Here is a 27581-nt window from a genome sequence, read left to right on the forward strand (position 1 = left end):
ATTCGTTTTATGTCATATTTACAATTAAAGTCAAAAAGATTTTATAAATGGAGTAGGAAAATGTTTATTAAAGTGATTTGATAAGTCACTTTATTAAAAATATTTTCTTTTTACATTTATAAAATTTTAATAACGATAAAATGATAAAATTACTTGTTAAAGTGAATTAAGTTAGTTATCACTTCAATAAATAACTTTATTATTTTTATGTTATTAAATTTTGACTTTAAATGTAAAAATGAAATTAAACAAATGTCTGATTAAGTAATGAATTTTTAAATCACTTTATGAGATATTTATTTTCATTTATTTGGGGGTCAAAAAGATATTTTTTGCATTTATGAAGGCTTGCAGGCCTGTCGGGAGATATTTTGGGGCCATTTATGGTGCATTTAGGAGCTTTTATGGCAAGGCATGGGCTAGCTTGACTTTTGCTCAAGTGTGTTTCCTTTCGGCCCTGTTTTAGGGCCTGAAAAGTGGGTTTTTTGGTTTTGCTCGCCCAAGAGGAGGTGGATTATTGTATTCATTATCTGCTTTTTGGAAAGCATATATACTTCTTTCTTCTTTTTTGTAGGTCTTCTTGATTATTCATCTTTTGGCAGACTGTAATTTCAGAGTTCTTTCTGCAAAAGGGGATGTTTTTGTAACACATTTTCAGGAATAGCATAGATTGGTGATACTTTTTGCAGTAATAGTTTGTTCACTCCTTCCTAGTTTCTTCTGTTATTGTGGGTCCTTATTGTTTAGTGCAAATTCTTGTGAGTTTTCTTGTCCTTGGATCTGTATCTTTTCATATTGGTGCCTTTATGCAGGAGAATAATCATTTGCAAGTTATAAGCTGTTTGTTAATAGTTATCAGTTTTTGGATTGTGAAAGTTTTTCTTTCCTCTTAGGACTGTGGTTATCTAGCCTCCTTATAAATTACTGATGCAAAGGTTATCTTTTTCTGGGTTGTGAAAGAGAGTTTTATTACTGTCACATTGTGTGTCACTCTTTCTTGCTTTTAAGTATTTTCAACATATCATTTTGGTGCATCACCTTAGGGTTAGATTTTAGTTTCATGTGTCCTCCTCACTCTTTTCTCTGAAAAAATTGTTAGTTTAGGTGAAGATTTTGAAAAGAACCAGCTTACTCTGGAGGTCCACTTTAGTTTTAGGTTACCCACAACTTTGAAGTGTTCCCATGTTTCAATAGGCAGCTGAAGTTCATAGCTTTAGCAGGGGTGTAGGCTTCATTGATAACGGATACAAATTGGAGAATTTAGGGAGGAGATCCAACACGCTGAGGTGGTGCCTCGTCATCTTCCAACCAATTAGATTGTTCCAAGTCAGCATGTCCAAGTTCAATGAACCTGACTTATCCACGAAAGCTTCTAGAAGGCACACTTCACAATGCAACAACCTTCTATTTTTATTTTTGGTTTATATTTAGCAAGAAGGGCAAGTGTCCTCAAATGTAATTTTCTCATTGGTCGAAGGGTAGTTAGCTGTAACAAACCCTAATTAGGGTTTTGATCTTTCAATCTGGGCCCTTGATCACTGTTTGATCTCGGTCATTTAAAACTTTTGTGTGCCTATATAAGGTTTACTCCTCTCATTTGAAGAGTGAGGTTTTTGATAAATTGTTGCACGAGGTCATTTTGGATAATACACTGCTTGTGTGCTTCTAGGTCTTGTAATCTCTTTTATTTGAATGATTGGCATGGTTTATAATTTCTTCAACACAATAGATTAGAATTTGCTTTAAGTTGTTAAATGGAATGCAAGATTTGGTAAGTGTTGATTCAAGGTGAGGCTATTTGCTCATACTTTTGATGGGTGGATGATTTTCATTCATTGTGCAAAGTTAGCCTGAGCTATTTTATGTGGATGCTTAACTTCTGTCTGAGTCTATATCAATGGTATTTACTTCAGGCGTGAAAACTACAAACACATTCCCTTTGAAGATTGCACTCTGCTTTGTCTAGTTGATTTGGCGAACCAAAGTGAGGTTTCCCTTTGCCTTAGTCAACATCGTCTCTCAAGTTTCCTATGAGTAGAATAGAACCTCTAAACCCTTATCCTTTTTGAGGAAGTCTAAATCTGAAAAAAAAAAGAAGAAAAAGAGAGCAATTATTGTCAAATTTATTTAAGTCCTAGCTTGTGAATGATGTTTTTGAGCGTAAGAACCCCTTGTATTTCAGCAATACATGACCAAGGAAGCTACCCAACGTAAAGTCGCTTGTTCGCATATATATAAACCTTGGAGTCACCGTATGGTCTTTCTCGTGCAATCTTGGCATACGTAGTGATTTTGATCAAGAGAGGGTAGAGTGTCCTTGACATTTTATTCTAATGTTCGGTGAATGATAAAATGTACACCAACAGGGGGTAACGTGTCCCTGTGGAAGATTGATTAAATCTAATGTCTTGTCTTTATAAGTGTGAAGACAAATGTCAACTCAGGTTGTTTGTCTCCTATAACCAAAAGGAGATATCTGAGTGGAGATGGTTGAAATTGTTACTTATCAACAATAAATGGTTATTATTGATTATTATTGCTAGTTTTGTCTTTTTTGTCATGAAAATTAGTAATAGCTGAACACATTATTCTTTACAATAAAGGTACTTATGAGTGTGTTATTGATTTTGAGAAAGCTCTAGCATGTTTCTCTTTTTCTAATGTTTATTTTTAACAAGATTAATGGCAGAATCTTCTTTTCCATCACTTTGTCCTATAATGTGCTTTTTATTTTAATTTGTAAGGCCATGCAATTCCTCATTTACTTGCAGAAGATGTGTTTCTATGACTACCTTAGAAGTTTTTAAGGACAAATCTAGTTTTGTTGGATTGTTTCAGATCAGAGAGAAGGGGCATGTGAAACCAGAAAACTTTTTGGATGGAAAGGAAAAATCCCTTATTAGATTGGCAACAAAAGGAGGTACTTTTGCATTTCTAGAGAGCTTAATAGAGCACGGTCTTCCTGATCTGGATTTTCCGTCATACTGATAAATCTTTTTTTGTTTTTTCCAATGCAACTGTTGCTGCTTTTGAAATCTCAGTGGTAAAGTTATTTAATGCGGTGAGTGATTGGATCGTTATTTAGGCATATATATGTACCACACAAGTAATTTCAACAGGCTCCTTCACTTTTTTATTTTTATTAATATATTTAGTATTTTGTAGGTTTGCTTTCCAGAACTTAATGTGTTTCTTCAAATCATCATGGTCATTTTTGATGATTCTGTAATCAAAGATTGAGAATCTTTTTTGGTTTTGATATCAGGTTAGCAAGGCACAGAGTGTCCAGAATGCATTTGATGTGTCAAAATCCAAGGAGGCAAAAGGTATGATTTTGTCATTTTTACATAAAATTGTCAAATTACCACTGATTGATCTCTTATCTTGCAGCACTTTCCTCGTCATTACTTCATTACATGGTGCTGTTGATTGTTTCTTGCTTTTAAATTCTCATTGATGTTAAATTAATTAATGCTATGTTTCATAAACATCAAACTGTTGTTTTATATAACGAGAAAGAGACAAAGGAAACTTTTGTCAATTAGTATGTTGCTATGAATCTTTATTGATATGTTGTAAAATTGCATTTAGTTAAACTTGTATTCTAGAGGATTATTGATGCACCTAAAGGCAGTAATTTTGGGATTTCAAGATTACAATATTTTTAACATATAGGGTTGGAAACACAAGTTTTATCCTTTGTAGACTCAGCTTTGTTTTGCTCTTTTAGATGATGAACAGAAGTCATGAGTTTGTTTTGGTTCATGTGGTAGTCAGAATATACTACAGAAAATGTGTCCTTTCATCATGTTAATACCATGCCGAATAGGAAAATGTATAACGGCAGTGAGATTAAATTAGGAATATTTTGTTTAAGTTCAATCTTTGAAGTTCCCAAATGAAGCAAAATTCTAAACTAAGCAGTAGTTTCAAAATAAAGCTTAGCGGATGACTTTTGTGTGTAATTGCTTAGCCAAAAGTAGTCTCAAGTTAGCATTAATTGAGTTAGTGAAACCTAAGCAGTGACTTACTATTTTAATCAATTGTTTGCATGGTAATGTAAATTATAAATTTGTGATAGGTTTTATGTATTTATATGCAACATATTAGGTAGGCGATTCTCAAATGAATTTCTGCCATGGCATGGACGGGAAAACTGAGCATTTTTAATGATATTCTGCACTTGAATACAGTGACTTAGATTATGCATAAACTGTATACATCTATATAATTATGATTGGTTGATTCACTGTTTTTGTTTGTCCTTTTTGTATGATATCTTGTTAACTCCTAATGCCAATTGAATGTTTGTTGCTTAAGTTTTCTCTTAGATAGGAATATTATCTTAGACTTTACTTATTGATGTATTTCTGAGCATGTCTTCTGTACTGCTGTGGTTAAGTATTTCGATTAGAACTCTTATAATATGAGCTACTGTTTTAATAGCTGCTACAAAGGAAAGCAAAGCAGCATTCCTTTCTGAGTTACGTGGTGCTTCAAGTTCTGTAAGGCCTGGACAACTCAGTTCCGTGAAGACACCTTCAAAGCTAATTGGGGTAAGAATATGTATGGAGATAGTAAATTCGCTAATAAACAAGTTGGAAAATATTTTTATGATATTTTATGGTTCATTTTGACTAGAGATTATGCCAATAAGTTCCAGAAAGCTAGATTTTGTTTTCTTCCTGTTATTCTATTTTAAAGATCTGTGTTTTTAAGCTCGTTGAAATAGGTCCTTAAGTTTGCATGACTTCAAATTTGATTCCAAAGTATTTGAACATGTCTATTGATATTATCTCTAGCTGAAAATGCAGTAGATGTTAAAGCCATTTTTGGAGAACTTGTTTTTGTGGTTCTGTCTGCAATGCTGCATTAACCTCTTTTTTTGGGAATGACATGGTGTAGGCTAAATATAGTATCCAAGGGATCGAGGAGATTAAATAATTATGCCATGAATTTCAGAATAAAACTAAATATAGTATTCATGGGATCAAGGAGATTAAATAATTACTCCATGAATTTCAGAATAACACTAAATATAATATTCATAGAATCCACTTCACAATGTTTACAAGGGCCTTTTTTAAAGGCATACCGTTTTACTCCCTAAACTACTGAACCACCTTACAAGAATCTTCCCGTATGAACCTAACCACTAACATTTATAACATAATTGACTTACTAACAATTGGTTATATTTATAACCTATGTTCATAACACACCTAAGACATTAATTTATTATGTTAGATAATTAATGGCAAGAAATCAAATCTTTGGATCAAACACCAATAGACATATCAAAATGAAATTGACAGTCGTACTGATAGCTACCAGGAGATTTTATCAACCACTAGTTGGGAAAGCTTCTCAATTGCTTCATTTATCCAGCATTGAAGTTTTAGGTCATGATTGGCAATGGAGGTACCATTCTAGTGTGTTCGACAATGACATATTTTAATATTTTGCAAATTTTTTTTTGTTGACTACTAATATACTTGCTGTTTCATGCATGCATTCAATTGAAGTCGATATCACTTTATTGAGAACAACTATGGGAGTAACCTTCAAGTAGCTTTTTATCTGATCTCGGAGAGAGAGATATGAGCTTAAGGGATTTTCAAGGGTCACCATTTTAGGTCTTAAGCTCTCAGAGAATGGAAATGTTTGAAAAGGAGTAGCAGGAGTTGTTGCCAATCTTTCTCCATCATGGTTACTAGGAGACCCGTCTCCTACCCCAAGAGACATGTCTCGGAGACGAAGACATGTCTCTCGTACTGGAGACATTTATGGAAACTTCCAACATGTAGGGTGCTTTTGGTTGCCGTCTCCTGACCAGATATTGATGTCTTCTGCCAAAAAATTAGGGCAAAATGCAGTAAAAGGCAAAAAAGGAAGGCAAATAAATAAAATAAGCTTGCAGCAAAGCAAAGTCATAGGGAGATAACTAATGAGGAAACTACTTTGCAAGAAGACAAAAATCCATGCAAAGTTATAGTGATTGGATCTATTGACAGTGGACTTTTTGAGAGGGACATAAACAGTTGTATGACTGATTTATTGTCGTTGTAATGGTCTAAAGAGTAGTTTCCTTTACTATTTAGTTGACAATATTGAGTCTGCTCAACACCTATATTACCTTACTTTCACTAAACCATTTAGATAGGCTATGGTACTAGTAGTATAAGCAATTTTAATTTCAATATTTGTTGAATTTTAAAGGTAATGTTAAACTATACCATTGTTCTTATTTTCAAAGTTTTCTGTCATGATATTTTTTGGAAATTATTACATAATATTAAAAAACTTGGCATCTCAAAGTACCCTTGTCTTCTATATTTGAAAATTAGTCGTACCAGTACTAGTCTAGTCTCCAGAGTCTCTAATTACCCTCGACTCTTGGTAACCTTGTTTTCCATGAAATCTCAACCTCAATTAAAATTTCATCCTCCTGATCTACAAACAATTCCTGAAAAGATACTAACAATTTTTTTCATTGAGTTAATTCAGGAATTCTAGCCACCCAATATTGGATCCTGTTGCTAGCCCTGATGAAATGCTTTATGCTAGAATCATTTGCCAAAGTCAAAATCAAAGTGCTTCATGCCCGAAACTTTTGACGAACTTATAGTGCTTACTCCTCAATGTGGTTATGTTGTGCAAAAAAGATTCATTTGGAACTCTCTGCCATTAGTACTTAACCAAGTCTATTGTCAAAGATTAAGTTCCTATATTACTAATGATCTATTGGATGAAATGCATGAATCTATATTGTTCGCTAAATTGGATCTACATTGTGGGTACCTTTTATGGTCATGCCACATCTCCGATTGCATTGCACCTCAATAAAGGTGACTTTGTGTGTACTGCTAAAGAAACTCAGGTATTTGAAGCCCCAAAGAAGGTTTGTTCTTACTACATCCGACTTCAATAAACCTTTCATGGCAAAACATGATGCTCCAACTAATGAAATAACTAGAGCTGTTTTATTGCAAGATGGTTGTTTGATTGCATTTGAAAATAAATAATTGACAGGAAGGTATGCGACCATATCCATTTATGGGAAAGAATGTCGATCAATCTTCATGTAGTTAAGCAACAGTGTCCTATTGTGACGTTTTCACATATCGGCCCATTGTAAACGGGGACCCCCAGTTTCTTTTTGCTTTCTAGGTTAGTTTTTGAGTCTTTTAGCTATTTAGCCTTGCATTTGAATAAGTGTAGTATCCCAGGTGGCTAAGATGTAATCAAGACAAATCTCTCTTTAGGATGAAGCCTCTCTCCGCATTGCCAGTGGGTGCCTGTTGTGACCTTTTTCAAACATTGCCCCATTGCAAATGGGGACCCACTATTTTTGCTTTTAAGGGTTTTGCTTTGGCGTCTCAACTGCTAATCACCAGTCTTTTTACAATGAGGAGTTAGAATTTTTGAGAAGTCATCCCGAGCCAAGTAGAGAATTCATGCTTAGAATTATGTGTGAACGGTGTCAAAGTGTTTAGAAGTTCTAAAGGACGATGATCGCAATTTGCTTTGGGTCATTTTTGACAACTTTCTATTTTTTAGGAATTTCTGCTTTTTTGCTATTTTTCTAAAAATAGAAAGTTTGATTTTTGGCACTTTGGGCCCAATCTAGGAAGCAACTTTTTTGGCTTGCTTTTTGTTTTTTTTTGCTTTTTTGAAAGTAGACCTTGGGTTTTGTTCCTTAGGTCATTTGGTCAGTGCCCATGTCTTCAGATTTGAAAATTCTTGCTTCCAAGTGTAAAAAGCGGGGTTTTGTTTTTTCTACATTTTTGTGGAATTAGGGTTTTGATCCTAAGGTCATTTGATCACTACCCATGTCTTCAAAATTGAAAAATTAGGTCTCCAAGTATAAAAAGCAAGGTGGTAAGCCTAATTAGGGTTTTGTTCCAGATAAAACTTGGCATGAACATGGCTGATCAAGTATAAAGGTGATAATGGAGGTAGGCACATGGCTGTCCAGATGAAATTCGCCCAAGTTGGAAGGCATGAAGTTGAACATGGCTAATGGCAGGACATCTTCCAAGTCTGCCCAAGCCAAGCATGTCAAGGAAATGTCTTAACACTATCCAAGTCTGCCTAGTTTGGAATATGGCTTGATCAACTTGGAAGCATGTCCAAGACACTTCAAACTTCGCCCAAGGGAAGAATGGCATACAAAGGTTGAAGTCCACCTTGTCTAGAAAATGGCACATCAACTTGGATGTCCAGGCTCTCATCAAGTCCGCCTAGGCATTTTGCAAGGTGGCAAAGAATGCTTGAAGTCCGCGCATGGACAAACAAACTTGGCAAGCAATCATCAAACTCTTACCTTCAGTGAGCTAACTCATGGCAGAGGTCAAGCTAACTACTATGTGCAGTTGAAGAGGAAATCAAAGAATGTCCTATGATCTTTCAAGTCCACCTCATGTCCATATGAACTTGTCAGCTATTGGAATTTGTCCAATCACTTACAAACTCTACCTTCAGTTAAGAAACCCATGGAAAGAGTTAGTTAAACTCCTACCTAAGGTTAAGGCAGCAAGGTTTGAATGATGAAAGCTAAAACAAGGTTCCAACTCTGCCTAGCCTTGAGAAAGGATGGCAAAACACATTTGGAAAAGCATGGACTAAAGCAAGCAATGTCCAACAACCTCTAAACTTTGCCCTACCAAGCACTTATCAAGCACAAACAAAGATGGCAACCTTCCAACTCCGCCTTGTCCAAGAGGTTTCAAAGTCCGCCCATGATGGAATAAAGCTAAACAAGGTTGGTACAAGGCTGTCCAAGTCCGCCAAGGCACTTAGAAAGCATGGCAAAGGAACCTTGAACTCTGCCTAGCTTTAAGATGGATGTCCAAAGCTATACTTCAAGTCCGCCTAGACAAAGTTTGCTAAGATAAAGCAAAACAAAAGCTTGGAAAGAAGCATAAGATGGATGTCTAAGGATCTTCTAAATTCGCCAAGCATAAGAAGACAATGTCTAAGTAAAACTAGACTCCGCCTATTATGGAATAAAGCAAAGCCAAGGCAAAGTTGGTATTGTTAACACATAATTTTTCAAAATTATTTATGCTATTGAGATGCTATTTGCTTATGCTTTCCAATAAGTATTTTTTATCATGAGAATAGTTACTGCTGAAGTTTTATGTGCAGGAATGACCCTACAACATCAATTCCCATCCATCTATGATCTGTCTCTGGAGAGTCAACCATCAGCTGGGCAATTAGGGGGTGGCATTGAGTAAGATAAGGCTTTCACTTTGACAAATTTAGCCAAAGAAGCAAGATCTGTGTAATATCTCAAAGATTGAGCTTTTGTGAGGTTTTGTTCAGTTTATATAAGAAATCATAAACATGTGTATTTCATTAAGGGGAGCACATTTTATAAGTATATCAAACCATCGATGTAGCTTACCCCAAAGAAAGCACCTTAGCAAAGCCAAAGGTCATTGGGAAGTGATTAATTATCGCAAGGGGATAGGAGTTATCCCGATACCTGATAGACACATCGGGAGGATATACACCGACGTAGTAAAGTATCATCGGTGTAGCTTTCACTATCGGAACATGTGGATTACTGTATTACCGATAGCCGATAAGGCTATCGATAAAACTTACACCGATAGGAAGAGAGACATTAGTCATCGACATAACTTAAAGAGATCGGGATGTATCATTTCAAGCTAACCCGATAACTGATGGAAATAATAAAGTAGGAGGTTCATCGGAGAAAAAATAACTATCGATAGAAGCTGTTCGAGGTTATGCCAATACCCGATGGATGCATCGGGAAGACGCACACTGATAAACAACAAAGTAAATTAAGGAATGAAACATAGCTGATGGCGCCAAGGGAGTAATTAATTGGGAAAGCATATACCGATGAGCCGTTACAGATGCAATTCAAAACTAAAACCAAAGCAGCCTATATTTAATGCTTACAATTGAATAGATTGATGGCTCACACAAGGCGAATTAAGAACCAAATGTAGACTGCGTCTTAATAAAAAACATGCAAGGTGAGAATTATTGCTCATAGTTCTTCACACATCATGGAGGCTTCAAGTTCGTCAGGAAGAAAGAGGAGTGCTAAGGGCTCGAAATCCACATCTAAAAAATAAAAAACAGCGGAAGTCCCTCCCGCACGGAAACTGAATCAAGACATTATTGATCAATTGCAGTCTCCAGGTCCAAAATCAAGAAGGTCGTGTTGTTTGTAACTAGGGCTATATAGGGTTCGGATTGCCTTAAGGCAACATCCGAACCCTTTTAGGTCTGGGCCCTAAAGGGTAACGTGCCCCAAGTCTAGGCCCTACCCTATTCCTCATGCTATCCTAAATACACACGCCATAATAATATTGGCGCCAAAACTTAAAGGAGGCCGACTTGCAAATAAGGGTTAAAGGTGCATATAAATAAAAGACATTTCACAAGTCAAATACAATCATTCATTCTCAAGCATTCAACAAATCAGCTCTGCATGAAAAGTGTGAATTTACACTAGGAGGGTGCGAACTTGTCTAGACTGGTGCGAACTTGTCCAGGAGGACAAAGGCAATCTTTGGTGCAGACTTGAAGAGCTTAGAAGTGCAGATCTGTCATACAAGAAGGGATCAGATCTGACAAGGAAGATAAGTATTGTACTTGTGATATTAAGGGAGAATATATAATCTGACCTGTGGGTCTTTAATGCTGGGTTTTTTCTCCTTGGAGGTTTTCCCAGGGTATTTGTGTTTGTCTCTTGTTTACTTCCTTCATTTCTGAGTTTACTGAATTATGATTTACTAAAATGTTACAAATCTGATTAACAAACTAGGGCATAATTAAAGGACATAAATCTGATTACTAATCTAGGGCACAAAATTACAAGTCGAATCAACAATTGCTCGGAAAATACCAGCTTGAAGATAGGTTTAAAGGGGTTGGAAACGTATAGACAAAGGTGAGGGGTTATGAACTCTTCTTGTTTCATTTTCTGAGAAAAGACAAACAAGTACCAATTTGTAACCCGTGGATAACCAACTTAGGTAAACTGGTTGTTCCAAATGTTTTTGTAAATATCAGACTGATGGAAGTCTTGGTCAAAATTATAATTCTATGAAGAGATGCATTCAGTTTCCAAATGGCAAAGTGTTTATTAGATTTAGCCGTGGCACCATAAATGAAGTTTTTAGCTTAGACCATAACCTGGATATACCCTTGTTATTTGAAGAACTAGAGGAGGAATTTGTTAAAATGGATACTACTTACAAAGGGTGGAACTTAGCCTTTCATAGGGTTGAGAAGGGCATTCTGACTGAAGAGGATGGTCCCCCATTTAATATGGATATGTTCAGACACTACTTACAGTACACCTATATGTCATGCAGACAGGTTGGAGGTATAGAGGTCCTTGATGCAGCTAATATTGGGCCGCTGGTGTTGGCAGCAAATGTACAAATGTAAGAGTCGAGACCCTTTGATTATGCTACTTATCTTGTAGAGAAATTACATGAGGGTTTCTTGAACGTCAGAGATAAGAAGGAGCCAACTTTTAAATTCTACTCGTTGTTGATGCATTTGATTTTATTTTATGGAAGATTTCGGGGCATGTGGCCAATGAGTTTAAAATTGAACACAGTGGACAGATCAGGTAAAGAACAACCAGTGCAAATGTGGACATCGGTTTGGGACTCACAATATGTGAAGTCAAACTACATTAAGTTTGAAGAGTTAATAGTAAAGCCACTGTACCAGATGTATGGTGTCTCGTGTGAAGGATCTATTTCCACTGAAGTTAAAAGATTTTTGAGACCTGCTGTTTTTGATGAGAGAGGTATTGTCAATCACAACTAGGGTGATTGGTTTGTTCATAAGGATTTTACTTGCTTCAGGATTTATGGTTTTGAAGGAACCCCATATGTGTTGCCAAAATTTGTACCGGATAGGATTGCTTATCTGTAGATTGTAAGACAGTTAAGTGTTTCAAATGCCAAACATTTTGGAGATATGCGTAAGCAAACTTTCCTGCCTGGGACTCTTAGTTTTGGGGATTTTACCATTGTATCCACAAAGGCTTATGAAGCCATTGATAGGAAACTGATTGAAGAATACGATTTGTTCAAATATATTGTTAGGGTCAATTATGAATGACCTTGAAGGATATATTCACAATTGCAAGAAAAGTCAAAATCTGGGAGATTATTTTCATGTTTACTTGGAAGCAGAGGATATGTTTAGAAACATGGAGGAGGAAGAGGCCCAGTTGGCCATTGATGAATTAAACAAAAAAATGGAAGAAAAGAAAAAGAGATTGCAAGAAATGGAAACTGAAGAAGAGGAGAGTGAAGGCGAGTCAGAAGAAGTTGAGATGATATCTAGGCATCAAGCACCAGACACATCAAAAGAGCCAGACTTACAAGAGCAAATTGTTGCCAGACTAAACATCCATGGTGATGCAAGATACGATGAGTATTCAGCTTGTGTCTGATGATGTTTTTATCAAGTCAAAAGAATTTAAATCCTTTTTATATAATTTCAAAGGTAAAAAATTGAGAGACACTATCCCAAATGTAACCCTTGAAAAAGAATCAGAGTTTTTGGGGAAACTAAAGGAAGAAATCAGTTTAGAATTGACCCTATAACCCTCAAAGGGGAAGACAACTTCTTAGTGAAGCAAGCATCATCATCTTTCCAGGATGGGATATGAGTGCATCATTTAGTTTTGATAGCATGTTACATTTTGAGTAAGGATTTTAAATTGGATATTCAGGGGTGAATGATGTGTATGTCGGCTCTAGATTTGACCAGAATGAAGAGGCTTTTTTTTTGTGTGCTCTTTACCCTCGAAATAAGAGGCCAAAAATCATTGATTTGGACAAAGCTTTTGGTCACATGATGAAATTAAAAGTTGGTGAAGTGGATCCTATTGTTACTGCTGACATGGGCATCGATATTTCAAAATATAATAAAGCACAATTAGTCAAAGTGATCAGAGAAAGAGATCAGTACAAGGGGCTATATGAAGAATTGCTAAAAAGAGGAGGACAGCCTGTGCCACAAATCCATTATGGGTCTCAGTGGAAAAAGAGATGTGAAGAAGTGCAATTGGAAAACAAAAAGTTAAAAAGGCAAATGCAGAGTGTGAGGGCTGATGCAGCCTCTATTTTACTGACCAAAAGATTTGAAAAGTCGTAGGGTTTCCTTGAAGATTTTTGGGTTGTTTATCAAAAGAATATGGATAATGCAGTATCCCACAAACGGATTTATAACAAACCGGGAACTCTATTGCATGATAAGACAATGGCCAATGCAGATGCTAAAGTTATTGAAGGAATACAAAAGCTGTTAAAAACGCATGAAGAGTTGGACACAAAATTGCAAAATGATTTTGAGGAATGTAAGGAAATAGTGCAGCATGGTTTTCCAGAGATTGAAGATCAGAATGGACAGATTAAGGATAAGGATAAATGGATTGTGGAATGCCAAAGTCTTCTCAGTGCTTCCCTTAACATTGCTTGGTCTGATGGACTTGATATGACAGATACAATTGAGTATATGGAAAACTTCTTCACTATGGAGATTATGGTCAGAGATATCATCTATGATGCAGATACCTACAAATTAGAGGGATACTTGAAGCATATTCCGAAGTGCGGTCAAATGCTTGGAGATCAACCATAAATATCAAAAGGGTGTTCAAGGATGTGATTGTCTTATAGTCTGTCAGTTTGTTCATATTGTTAGGGCAGTTTTTAGGTAGTTAGCTTCTAGTTAGTTTCTTGTTAATTTTAGTTTTAATGAAAGGGTATGCCCTTTCATTTTCAAACCGAATCCTCATCTATATATGGAGGATCTTTTAGGAAAGACAGATATCAGAAATATATAGTTTTATATCAAGACAATCTTTTATGCATTTCTTATGAACTCGCTGTCTGGAAGTATCAAGTTGATGGATGATATACACTGAAATCAACTGGTCTAAGTATCATATTTTTAATATAAAGATTCAAGTGTTTTTTATTCATGATGGTCTCTATCTTGTCAATTGATTGATCAGTTCCTTAGATAACTCTATTTGCATAGATTGTTTCATTGTGCAGTCTTATGTTGTTGTAATTAAGATTGATTTTCAATTTGAACATCAGTTTGAAGGATTGGTTGACAAACTTCGAATTGTCTTATTGGTCTTTCAAAGTAAAGCTAAATTTAGTAAGACTAACTGGATGTTATATTTTAATTACAGTTTATATAGAAGCCTCTGAGATGATGGGCTTGTTTCATTAACAAGTTATTAAAACCGTCTCCTAGGTTACACGCAGGATTTTTCATTTGAAATGATATGAAACCAGTAAGGAATCAAGACACTGGTCTTTTATTGGTTTTATATATTTGAATCAAGTATTTTTCAGAGCAAATTTCATCAAGGGATCATATATTTCTAATTCATTTAACCATTACCTTATAAATATTCATTTACAAACAAGCAGTTACAGTTTTTAGATGATAAGATTGGGTTCAGGAACAATTGCCATCTTGAAGTCACCTAATTTCTTAAATTTGCTATAGAAAAGTCTTTAACCTATAGTTTTAGGTTTTAGGTATAGGTTCAACCGCCTTGGTTTAGCGAAGCCTGAAGTGTAGGGGAATTTGATCTATCGATCATTCCCGTTTGTTGGCCAAGACTGATTCAAAATTCATCAAGAGAAGTGGCAAAACTCTTTGATTTCCAATTTGTGGTTTTAGGAACCAACAGGTATGACTTCCTCCAAGTCCGCCATGAAGAAAGCAAGACATGGTAGGCTAGAAAAACGTAAAGAAATCTAAACCACTTCAAAATCTGCCCTCCCAAGGAGATGTCTACACTTGAGCAAAGTCCAACTTAGGCAAGTTGAAGTTGGCAAAACATTGGGCAAGTCCGACTTGGCATAAAGGACTCCAAATCCGCCATGGAGAGGAAATAGGAAGAACGAGGAAAGTAAAGAGGAGATGAATAAAATTCTTGTCCAAAGGTAGAGATGGCCAAAATCTTGCCTAGGTGTTGAAGGATCCACATGAAGGTGCCACACAATGAAATTGACTAGCCAAAATTTGGCTGAGTATGGGAAACACTTTACAAAAAAATTTCAATTTCCTTGTGGCGAAGGCACAGGGAAGTTCTTCTCCAAAATCAAGGCACAGACTTAAATATGAAAAGAAATTCCGGATTTCTTGAAGGATTTCATCTCCTGAAGACAAGCTCCCAATCAAGATCAGATGGTGGCAAAAAGAGTATTCCAAACAAATTTTCATACTTAGGCAATTTTTTGGCACAAATTGGAGAATTCAAGGAGGACATTCAATAATTAGATTGTTCCAAGTCAATGTGTCTAGGTTCAACGAACCTGACTTATCCAGAAACTTTTAGAAGGCACACATCACAATGCAACAACCTGCTATTTTATTATTGGTTTATATTTAGCAAGAAGGACAAGTGTCCTCAGATGTAATTTTCTCATTGGTCGAGAGGTAGTTAGTTGTAACAAACCCTAATTAAGGTTTTATTTTGTAATTTCGACCGTTGATTTGAAATCAATCCTGGCCTATAAATTGAGCTCACCCCCTCATTTGTAAATCATGAGTGATGGTATGATGAAAGAATAAGGATCCGATCAACTACTGAGAGGTGGGGAGGGGTGAATCAGTAGATAGAAAACTGTATTGACTTTCACCAATCTCAAAATCAACCTCTCAAAGCAAACTCTAAATTGACTGGTTTAAACACTGAACTTCAAATGCAATATTACTGACAAGTTAAACTGGTTGACTGTTATAACAGACTAACAGTAAAACATTTTTGAAACTCTTAAAACCTTTTAACTGAATCATTCAAATACTTTACTGACAATAGTAAAAGCATATTTCAGATTGCTGTCGGTTAACATGACATATCAAAGTGGATTTAGCAGTTAAGCAATTCAACCATAGTAAACATAACCACAAAAACATCACCACTTGACACAATATTTTTGACGTGGAAACCCAAATGGGAAAAACCACGGTGGGGATGAATACCCACAAGTATTCTGAACTCTTCTGAAGTTCGCCCTGTTAGGAGCCTAGCCTGTTAAAGCGTTATAATAAGTCCTATTAAGTTAAGAACAGATCCTGTTAGGGACCACCCGGTTAAGGGATTGACTATAATGTCCTATTAGAAGCAATACTCTGTTAGGAGTAACCTCAGTAGAGGATTTGAAATCCAAGCTAATGGGTCACCTGGTTAGAGGATTTGAATAACACTAAGCTTGTTAGAGCTTACCCGGTTAGGGGATTTGACTGTTGTAATTGTTAGACAATAACAGGGGTTTGCTGATTTGTTTGAATAGCACTACACTTGCTTGTTCAAATCCTTTTCATGCTCCTATCTGCCTTTACACATACTGCAGATACTTCATCTGGTTTGGCAACCACATTCTCACTCTCAACTACAAATTGCCAACACTACAACAAAACAACTCATCGACCTTATAAACAAATCAACAGGTCAGTAACACATCACAAACCTAATTATCTCATAGAGATTACAAACAAATCGGTTGAAGTATGACCGTTGGATTACATAACAATCACTGCACATCATTCAAGACAACCTCGACCGCTCCATCGAATACTGTAACTCATTATGCGGTTTACATTACATGCAATGAACTTGGTCATTCCCAAGACAAAAACCGTTATCTCTACGTGCTCAAAACCATTTGAAACTTCATCTCATACAACATGCATACGTGTCATAATCATTACCTCTCATCATTTGATCATAAACCAATACAACCAATTCACCAAACTTCATCGGTTAGGGTTTATCATGTCAATAGGTAGGGTTTACCGGTAGATCTCACTTCTCTAGTAATACCGATTTCCATCACAAGCTCACTTACCGGTAGCAAAACAACATTATTACATCATCATTACCGGTTATAATTGACATCAGTGACAACATAACAGTTTTATCAATGCAATCTTCATACAAATGCCAACAATGAGAGCATGTTGCAAGACATGTTGAGATAAGTAAATTGTTGGTTTCAACTGCCAAAGTAATAAGTAATGCATTGTTTGAATTGATGGTGATTACTGTTATCACAAAAGCTCGCACCCTTGCTGAGCTATCAATTCAACAACTTTGTGTATCATGGAAACAACCCCGAAGTGTGGGACCTTGCGCAAGGGGGTTGAATCTCTGGAGAAGGTCGACTTCCTTCTCAATCTAGGTGCAGGTGTTGAACCAACTCAACACTTAAAAACTTACTTCTAAGCCTATCCTAACAACTTGCAGAGGTAAAGGGAAGAGAGTAATGCTTAAAAACAAAAGGAGGTGATGCACCAAGAAGAGATTGTTTCTCTCCCTACCTGAAATGACACAAAGAATCAAATGAAACACCCAGGAGATGCACAAACTTCAGTTGTATGAGTGACCCCAATGCATGTATGGGGGTTAGAATTCGCTGAATGTCAAGAGGGGAGAAGGTTTCCCACAAGTCACATTCATAAATAAATTTAATACAACATATATGAGAGAAGAATCACAAAACATACACCTATGATGAAGGTAAGGAAGCATACACAACATACATACGTTGAAAGAAGGCAAGAATGGTGATTTCAATTAATTATAGGGCCAATGGCCAACTTACAGTTGCAAAATACAAAATAATACAAGAGAAGTGAGAGAGCATAGAATAGCTCAAGTTAGCAAGGAGAGAACCCTTTACAATGAGGCTTAACAACTTTTATATAGAAAATTGGTTACAAGAGTGATCATGACCCTTGTGTGTCAGTCTGGGAGTGTAGCGAAGTGCATGCACTTGACATTGTGTACATGCAAGCAACCTGGCCATACCTTGAAAAGGCAACCCTGAGAAGGGTGGATTGACTGACCTTCGAAAGTTAGAGCATGCAGACATGATATAAGTTACCACAACAAGCATGGCCCTGTACCTCTCTTGATGGAAATCCTGCCAAAATCATTAAATGCACCCCTGTAGCTCCACAAAAGAAGGTGCACAAGTCACAAAAGTCGTCGAAGCATTTAAAGCTTTGAGTGTTGATCACGCCATCCGGAAGTGTTGCGAGTCAGAAAGAAGTCTGAGGACTTCAGAAAGTCGGTTTTCCGAAGTGGGGAAGACTAAGGAAGGAACTTCAGAACCTCAGGGTTCTGGAGAAGAGGAAGGAAACAAGGAAAGGAACTTCGGAACCTTGGGGTTCCGGGAAAGGGAAGAAGAGAAGGAAAGGAAAAGGGGAGACCTAGCAAAGGAACTTCAAAACCTCGGGGTTCCGGAGTTTCGGGAAAAGAAAAGGGCAAGCAAGGAACTTCGGAACCTCCGGGTTTTGGAGTTCCGGGGAACTGGAAAAGGAGCAAGGAAGGAACTTTGAAACCTCAGGGTTCCGGGGAAAAGGGAAAAAGGGTCTAAGGAAAGGGAGGAACTTCAAAAACTCGGGGTTCAGAGCTCCTGGAAGAAAAAGGATAAGGCAAAGGGAAAGAACTTCGGAACCTCGCAGGTCCGGAGTTTCGGGGAACATAAGAGGAGACAAGGAAAGGAAAAGACCAAGGAAGGAACTTCAGAACCTCGGGGTTCTGGTGTTCCGGGGAAGTAGAGAGAAAAGGAAGCAAAGGAAGGAACTTCGGAACCTCGGGGTTCCGGTGTCCAAAAGAAGAGAGAAAAAGCTAAGGAAGGAACTTCCTCCAGACAAGACAGCACTTCACACTTCATAAATCCACTACTTTTCTCCTTGATCAACTGGGGCAGCGTTGGTCCATGGAACATATCTTTGATCGGTTGTCACTGATGGACCAAGGGCATCATAAAATGACAACAATTACCTCTCTTATTTTGGAGTTGGCATGGTTCTTATCCCTCATCATAGTTTAGATTTTATTTCATGTATGTTAGAAGAATGCAGGATTTGATAAGTATTGATTTATGGTGAATTTCCGCTCATACTTTTGATGAACAAATGATATTTGTTCATTGTGTAAAGTTAGTTTGAGCTTATTTTGTAGAGGAATTAACTTCTACTTTGAGTAATATTGTTCAATTGTTGGTATTATTCAGGAGTATGAAAATCATAAGCATATCTCTTGAAGATCGCACTCATTTTGTGTAGTTGTCCTAAGCGTGGCGAAGCAAAGTGTTGTTATTGAAGTCACCTAGTCAATACAGTCTCTTGAATTCTTAGGAGTAGATTAGAATTTCTAAACCTTATCTCCTTTTCAGTTTTCTTGAAGTCTATGACCCAAAACCCAAACAATAAATCTCCATTGTGAATTGAACAGGCTAAGCATAAGTCCCCCTTGTATTTCAGTATACATAACCAATGTAGCTATCCACATAAAGTCGCCCGTTTGCACATATAGACCTTGGAGTCACTTTGTGGTCTTTCTCGCAATCTTGGCACAAGTAGTGATTTTGTTGAGGAGGGGATAGAGTATCCTTGGATATTTTATTCTAATGTTCGGTATATGATAAAACGTACACCAACAATGCCCAACCCCATCACATTCCCTACATCCTCTAACCTCCCTCACATCCCACATCCCTTCCATCTTTTCTTCTTTCCTCTCACCACCTTTTAACTTCTATCTTTTCACTTCCTTTACCCTTACTTCACCTACCTAACCTCCATCCCATCCTATCCTTTACTAATCTTACACCTCCCAACTTCTATTTCCTATACCCTAACTCATACCTTATATCCTAAACCTCCTGCTATTTCCTTAGTATACCCTTCACTAACCCCTATCCTAGCCTAACTATCCTAACTTATCAGCAACCCCTTGACCTACCCCTATCCTACCCCCCTACACCCTACACCCAACCCCTTTCATAACTCCTTATAATTGCCACCACACCTCTTATCCTAACCCCTGCATTTCCCTTTTCCTAATTCCTACCCTGTAGCACCTAACCTACCCTTCTTACCACCTACTTTACCCCTTGTATCTTCTCCTTTTCACCTTCCCCCCTTCTATAAACTCATTAACTTTACCTTCAGCCCTTCCTCAACCATGCCATGTATTACTTGGGCCCCACCTAAACTCTAATATGGAGAGTTAAAAGTTTTTTAAGAACTCTCTTTGCTGGGACCCACCAAACTTTTAGCGTAGAGATTTAAAATGTTTTAAAGGCATTTCAATTGCCTTTGACCCCTTCCTTTACCTACGTAGCATGTTTGAGGCCCTTAAAGTCTAAGCTGAAGGTTTTTAAAAGTTTTTAAAGGACATTAACAATGCCACTTTACATGCTGGACCCCACCGAGTTTTAAACTTGGAAATTGAAAGTGTTTTTTAAGGCGGTGTGTGGCATTGCTGGCCCCACCTATCTTTGGAGTAGACAGCAATGAGAATTCTGAGGCATTTACAATGCTACTTCAAACAACCAGCCAGATCAGCAACATAAAAGAAATACTCTTGTCTTTTGGCAGAAGGGCGACATAAGGAAATTTGGCCAAGGCATGACCTCGATATTGTCATTGCTTTCAATGATTCTATCATTGCTCCCAACGACTTTGTGATTGCTAGCAATCACTTTGCCATTGCTTGCAATCACCCTGTCATTGCTTTCAATGCCTTATGCTATTGTCAAGTTCGATTGTGAAAGAAAGGAGAGCGATGCCTTGAACTCTAAACAATGCAAGTCATTCAATGAATACAAGGCAATGACAAGGTCTAATGTAAGCAATCAGCATTAGGAATAATGGAAAAGCAATCGGTGTAAGGAGAGCAACTCTCAACATCAAGCACTAAGGTGGAATTTTCACAATCTTGAATTTCCTTTGGAAATCCAAGAATCATTGTCAGTACAGCTAGATCAAAAGCTCAGGAATGCAAGTGATCAAGACGAGATAGTTTCAGAAGAGTTAATCAAAGTTAGAAGATCAACTTGAGCAAAGTCATCATGACATTAGGAGCTTGATAAGTATCAAGAGATATGCCTCATTGATTCAATTACAACTTGTGATGAGTTACAAAGATCAAGCAAGCTGAAGTGGTGCCCAATCATCACTTATCCAGTCACATCATTTCAAGATAAGGTATCTAGATTCAATGTACCTAACTCATCTGTTAAAGAAGATAACTATCAGATGGGCACAAAGTTTGATGCACCTACCGACATCATCTATTGGTTGAATTTTCTAGGAAGGACATGTGTCCCATTAATTATAATTGTATCATTGGTCAAGCATTAAATGCTTCACAATGAGTTTCTATCTTTCGATCTTGGCCATTGATTGTGAATTGATCTGAGCTATTGAATTGTAAATGAGAGCACTATAAAAGGTCTCACTTCTTCATTTGTAAAGTTAATAGACAGCGAATAGTTGATCAAGTCAGATAGATAGCAATTATAGTAGAGTAGGAAGAGAAGGCAAAGATTGTTGTTAAAACATTGTTGCAAGAAGCATGTAAACTTCTTTGAAGATATGGTGAAATTGATATGTTGGTTCAACAATTTGTATGGTCGCTACTTCTCAATTTAATTTTCATGTTGTTTAGATGAATGGAAGACTTTGTGTATTATCAATGGTGAAATTCGTATGTCCATACTACTAACACCTTGCTGATGGTAAAGTGCCTTGCGTAGTCTTTGGATCTATTTAGCCAAGCTTAAATTCAATTATCATTCCTTCATTGATATGCATCAACTTGATGGTGTCTATGCTTGTGGTGGTGATTTGAAAATCATAAAGCTATCCTTAGGAGAGTGCACTAGCCTTGTGGAGATGTTCGTTGCATGTCAAAGCAAGACTTAGTTTGAATTCCATCAAAGATTATCCATTGCTCTTACATTCCTAGAGTTAGACCAGCCTCCTCAATCCTTATCCTTTTTCCTTTTTTTCAAATCAAGTGAAATCCCACGTTCCAACATTATTCCAGTATTTAGGCATTCATCGTAAATTTACCTTGTGAAACCAGCAATATCACATCATATGCAACCGAGTCTATCCAAGAGCACGTCAAGACTTGGCATTCGAGAACCTTGGAGTTGTCCCACTTGATCACGCAACTTAGCATTTGGGAGGCTTTGTTCAAGAGATGATAGAATACTTAGTATTTTATTTTGTGTTGCATAGTGCGTAAAAACACCATCAACATGTCCTTACCACCCGCTGACGTGTTTTTTATGACTACGTCGAACACAAAACAAAGTTGCCTAACGGTCACTTCACTCTCTCGTGATCAAAGTGCGATTGCATGCTAAGATTGCAAGAAGTTCAAACAATCGACTCCAAGGTTCCTTTATGCTACGAACGCGACTCAGTTGGCTGATGTGATTGCTGGTAATCCAAGGGGCTTGACGTTTGCATCATTCTTTCACTTCTTTGTTGTGGCTGGAACTCCATCATCGGATATGGCAATTCTGCGATGCTACTGCTTCGAATGGACTAAAATGAACTGAAAATAAAAGGGAAATGGTTTAGAAGGATCTAAATCTACTCCTAAGGGCAGTGATAACAATGAATAGTGCTCTGGTGGACAAATTCCAAATAAACAAAGCTCTGCTTCGCCAAGATCAACTACAACTCCGCAAGAACCGGTGCAATCTTTTGGGGATGCTAGAGGATTTTCAAATCGAGAAAGTACATTTGAATACCCAAAAACGACACAATCCGAACGAGCATCTACAATCGAACTTAGCACAAATTCAGGGGGTTCAGGCTAACTTTACACTGCAACTTACAATCAACAAGATGCAAAAAGTATGAACCATGTAAATTCATCAAGCACCATTACATTCTCCATTGAAATCAAAGCACTATACTACTTCTACTCTAAGTGAGGAAGGTGAAACCATGCAAGTTTAAAAAAAAATAACTTAAGTGGACACCATTAGAGAACAATGTTTCACTGTTATTTTTTCAAAAACTTATCACAACAATTTCATACAAAGCTCCCTCGTTTTCAAATGAGGGGGGTCACCCCTTTATATAGGCCTCAAGCCATGATTACATGCAAAACCCTAATTAGGGTTTCACCCTAGAAGATTCCCCACTCAAGATGCAACAAGGTGGGAATCAACAATAAATAACCCATCATGCCCATATACAATTGATTCAAAAGTACCGAAAATAGCATCCATTGCGCATTAAATGCACAACGTCCTTCAAATTCGCCCAACATGCGTTCAATATTCATCCATGCAAAAATCACCTGATTATGTCATAAATGCCCCATCATCTCCTGAACATAACGACTGCATGCAGAAGGAATCTGCCATAATGCCATAAATGTGACGGCTGCATGCAAAGAGATGCTCCATTAATTCAGCGTGCATTGACTCGGCTGCCACTTGGCGAGAAAACTTTGGAGAGGGAAAACTTCAGGAGAGAAGAATTTGATCCATGAAAATTTTTCTTGAAGTTTCTCGAACTTTCCTTGCTCTGGAGGAGATTTTTAATCATTTTCCACCATCTCCTATTTTTTAGGAACTTTCCTAAAATTTAGGACTTGGGTCCAGGAGAGAGAGAATTCCCTCACAAGTTCAAATTTGCCAAAAATTCCGGATTTCGACGAGATCTGGTGTCTAAAAAAATAGATTTTTTAAAATTTCCACTGAGGAGATTTCTGCATTTCCATTCTTCCTTGACCTCGAAATTTTCCTTTACCTTGGAAATTTCCATCCCGGACTTTCAAACTTAGGCGTGGAACATGGAATTCAGCTTGGTGTAAGGAATTTTATTATTTCCATGCCTTAGAAAATTCTCAACTTCTTGACTGGCCTGGAATTTTGACTTTGATAGAAGAAATTCATCCTTTCCATGCTCTTCCTTGATACCTTGACTTTCCATGCCTTAGACAAATTTTAAATTTTCCAACTTGAGCATAGATTTTTCATCGAAGGGGAATTTCATCAATTGTTTGAATCCTCCATGAATGCTTTGATTTTGGCGCCCAGCGGGAGAGTAGGGCGGAATTTTGACTTGGCGGTGGATATTCATTCATTTCATACTCTCCAGGCACATCCTTGTTTGGCACCCTCACCTAGCACTTGGGCGCTATTGCTTCCTCAAGGAGGAATTCATCATTTTACATGTTATCCATGAGCATACCATTTTGGCGCCTTTCTTCTCCTTGGGCGCTAAAACCCCCTAGGCAAGGAATTTCAACATTTTCATAAATTCCTTGCATCCCCCACTTTGGCGCCCTCCACAAGGTTGGGGCAAATTTTACATTTGGTCAAGGAGTCTTGCAATTTGTCCATTTCTCCATGCACTCTCCATTCTGGTGCCCTTGCTTGGCCTTGGGTGGAAATTTCACTTGAGGAAAGAATTCATTGTTTTGTTTGTTGTCCATGAGCACATGACTTTAGCGCCCTCCCTGAGGTCTAGGCGCTATTTTTCTCTGTGGAAGGAATTCATTCCTTGTCCATCCTTCCTTGATCCCTCAAATTTGGCGCCTTTCACCTCTCCTCGGCGCTAAAATGCCTTGGTCATGGATTCTCACATTTTCCATGCGATCCTTGGACACTTGGATTTAGCGCCCAAGTGTATACCTGGGCGGAATTTTGACTTGGTGGAGGATTCAGTGGAATTTGTGAATCCTCCATGAGACCTCCATTTTGGCGCCTGTCCTTCATCTTGGGCGGAATTTTGCACTGGCGGAGGATTCAATGAAATTTGTGAATCTTCCATGCCTCCTTGATTTTGGCGCCCGTCCTTCATCTTGGGCAGAATTTTGCATTGGCGGAGGATTCAATGAAATTTGTGAATCCTCCATGCCTCCTTGATTTTGGCCCCTGTCCTTCATCTTGGGTAGAATTTTGCACTGGCGGAGGATTCAATGAAGTTTGTGAATCCTCCATGCCTCCTTGATCCTTCATCTTGGGTGGAATTTTTGCACTGGTGGAGGATTCAATGAAATTTGTGAATCCTCCATGCCTCCTTGATTTTGGTGCTTGTAAGAATTTGGGATGATTTTTCCAGACTTAGAGAAATTTCCCGAGCTTTCCATTTCAGAAATGAGCTTCTAGCACTCAACCATCTTCTGGCTTTCTCTGTCTGCTTTCTGACTTTCCGGAATTAGAAATAGTTGCAAATGCCTGATCTTTGTCACAAATGTGTTGCAAGTTCTCCACCACTAGGCCAACATGGCCCATGGTTGAACAAATAAGAGGAATTGGACATTGTTGATTTTTCATTTTTCAAGGTTTTTCATAGGTTTCCAAATGCACTAGGAGAGTTCCGATGTTCTTGGTGAGCTCAGTTATCAGTTTCAGTGGGTCTCAACTTTCAACAGCAGTTGCTATTTTTCGTACATTCCTGCATGGCACCAATCTTTCTCGGTTTTTTTTGGATTTATTCTTTGGCTCTTAGAGAAAACTGCTATTCACAGTATGTGCTCATGTCAGCATTTTTTATCATCTTTCAACTTCAGTTATGTTCAGGCATGATCAGATTTCTATTTGCAGTGCCTTGGCCATTTTTTAGTCAAGTGATTGGAATTATTTAATATTTTCTTGTAAGTGCTAAAGTAATGTTTCAATATTTAAGTGATGAAATATTTCGTAAAATTATGCCCTCAAGTTGAATGCCTAGGCTATAGGAGACATGAGTTGATTTGAAAAGGTGCTATGGAGGCATTTTTTGAGGGAAATAAAATATTTAAAAATTTGAATGTCCTAACTTCCCCCCCAAACTATATAAATTCGAGTTTGGGCTCTCATTTCTTTATACGGAGTTTGCACATATAACAGAATGTTTTCGGAATGAACAAAGGAGTTTCTTATGGGTGTTGTAGAGGATGAAAAGCTTCTTCAATACTTTGGTTTTGGTGGTGAGAGACCCACCCTAGCTGGTCTAATGTTTTCAATCAAGAAACGCAGAGATCTTTAATGAAACTTGGATATAGGCATAGGCTTACAGAGAAAATGAAGATTTTTGAGATAAGCTGATAGTGAAGTTTTTTGGATGATTTTGGCTTTTGATTTTTGGGAGTTTTGGGTGTGGTTCTCAGTGTTGTTTGCCTTATAGTGGTCATAAAAAAGTAAATCAACCAACTGCCACTTATTGCATGTTCCCATCTATTTACAGCCACTAATTTGCCATTATCCAGCATCATTAATCATTTCCACTGAATCATATTCTGGAATACCAGCTTGGAAGGGGAGAGAGAATCATTTAGGTCACTATTCATGCCATTTCCCACATTTTTTCAGCATTATAGTGGTCATACCACCCTACATCAACCAACAGCCACTTATTGCAGCAATTGTACAGGTCTAAAGTTCATCCACTACAAGTTTGATCTTCATACTTGCCTTTGTGAGTGAATTTTTCCATAGTTTGCATAAGTGACTAGGCAAGACCAAAATTTCTGACTTGACAAAATGTCAACAAAATCTTGGCAATTTAAATTTACTTAATTTAAAAAAAAAAACACTTTTAACAAGATGTATCAAATGAGTCTAATAAACCATGAGTTAGTGTTTTCTATTAGATTTGATTCTTGATTATGTATGGATTACAAAATTACATCATCACGCAAAGCCAAATATATTAGCTAGCTGCTAATTGATAACTAAAATCTAAGTTGCCGGTTCTGGTACGGCTATGGGATTCTGGTATGCCAATATGGAGAATTCTTTATCTTGGATGCAGTACATTTGGCTATGGAAAAAATAAAAAAATATGCAGACTTGTAAATAAATCTGATAGTATGATGCTTCATCATTGATCAATGATAGTGATAAAGATAATGTCAATTGATTAGTGTTTTTTCTGATTCAAATTTCAAAATCAATTTACAGTAACACATCTCATTTTTCCTTCAAAAAACTATAGATCCACAATAGCAGATTTTATAAATCTATATCGATTGTTACTTAAAGTTTACAAAACAACCAGACAATAAATAATGTCAATTGATTAGAGTTTTTTCTGAATCAAATTTCAAAATCAATTTACAGTAACACATCTCATTTTTCCTTCAAAAAACTATAGATCCACAATAGCAGATTTTATAAATCTATATCGATTGTTACTTAAACTTTACAAAACAACCAGACAATAAGATTTACAATCACAAGTAACTAGGTCAGGGGAGCTCTTACATTATACTAGAAAATTTGAAATATTTATCAGAGCAGCTCTTACAATCTGCTGGAAATTCAGAAATGTTTAACAAGAGAGTGGAGAAATAAAATAAATAAATAATTAATAGTACTACTCAACTCTGTGTGTTCATTAATTAATGACTTTCTTTACAAAAAGCATCTAATATCCTGCAGTACAAAAAGCTGCAGCAGTTACAAGCTTTACAAAAATCTTTTCATCTTCAAAACAGCTTTACATAGAAGCAAAAAAAGATTAGAATTAAAAAAGCAGTGAAAAACAAGACTGAACAAAGCCAGAAAACAGGAAACATTCTAACCCCTAAAACTTAAGAAAAGTGGTATGCTATCTAAGACACGTTGATCAGCAATGCCTTCATGTAGAATACAAACAAAGAAAAACAAATGTCCAAATATCTTCTTTGTTGCATGCAGTTAAGCTGCTCTGCCTGGAAAATTGAAAATTCAATTAAGAAAACATAAATTGACAAATAATTTACAGTTAATAAAGATAAA

At 37.0% G+C, this 27581-nt stretch overlaps 1 protein-coding gene across 3 annotated transcripts in view; it reads left to right on the forward strand.

Annotated features, from left to right (window-relative positions):
- The window catches only part of LOC131056365 (uncharacterized), a 71197-nt gene that overhangs the window by 9793 nt on the left and 33823 nt on the right, over positions 1–27581 (forward strand). For all 3 annotated transcript variants that reach the window (XM_059209042.1, XM_059209043.1, XM_057990743.2), the window contains exons 3-6: positions 2839–2920; positions 3042–3061; positions 3266–3326; positions 4447–4556. In XM_059209042.1, coding sequence (XP_059065025.1) covers positions 2839–2920; positions 3042–3061; positions 3266–3326; positions 4447–4556 — 273 coding nt within the window. The remainder of the gene's footprint in view (positions 1–2838; positions 2921–3041; positions 3062–3265; positions 3327–4446; positions 4557–27581) is intronic.

Source organism: Cryptomeria japonica, chromosome 7, assembly GCF_030272615.1.
Source record: "Cryptomeria japonica chromosome 7, Sugi_1.0, whole genome shotgun sequence".
Taxonomy (NCBI): Eukaryota; Viridiplantae; Streptophyta; class Pinopsida; order Cupressales; family Cupressaceae; genus Cryptomeria; species Cryptomeria japonica.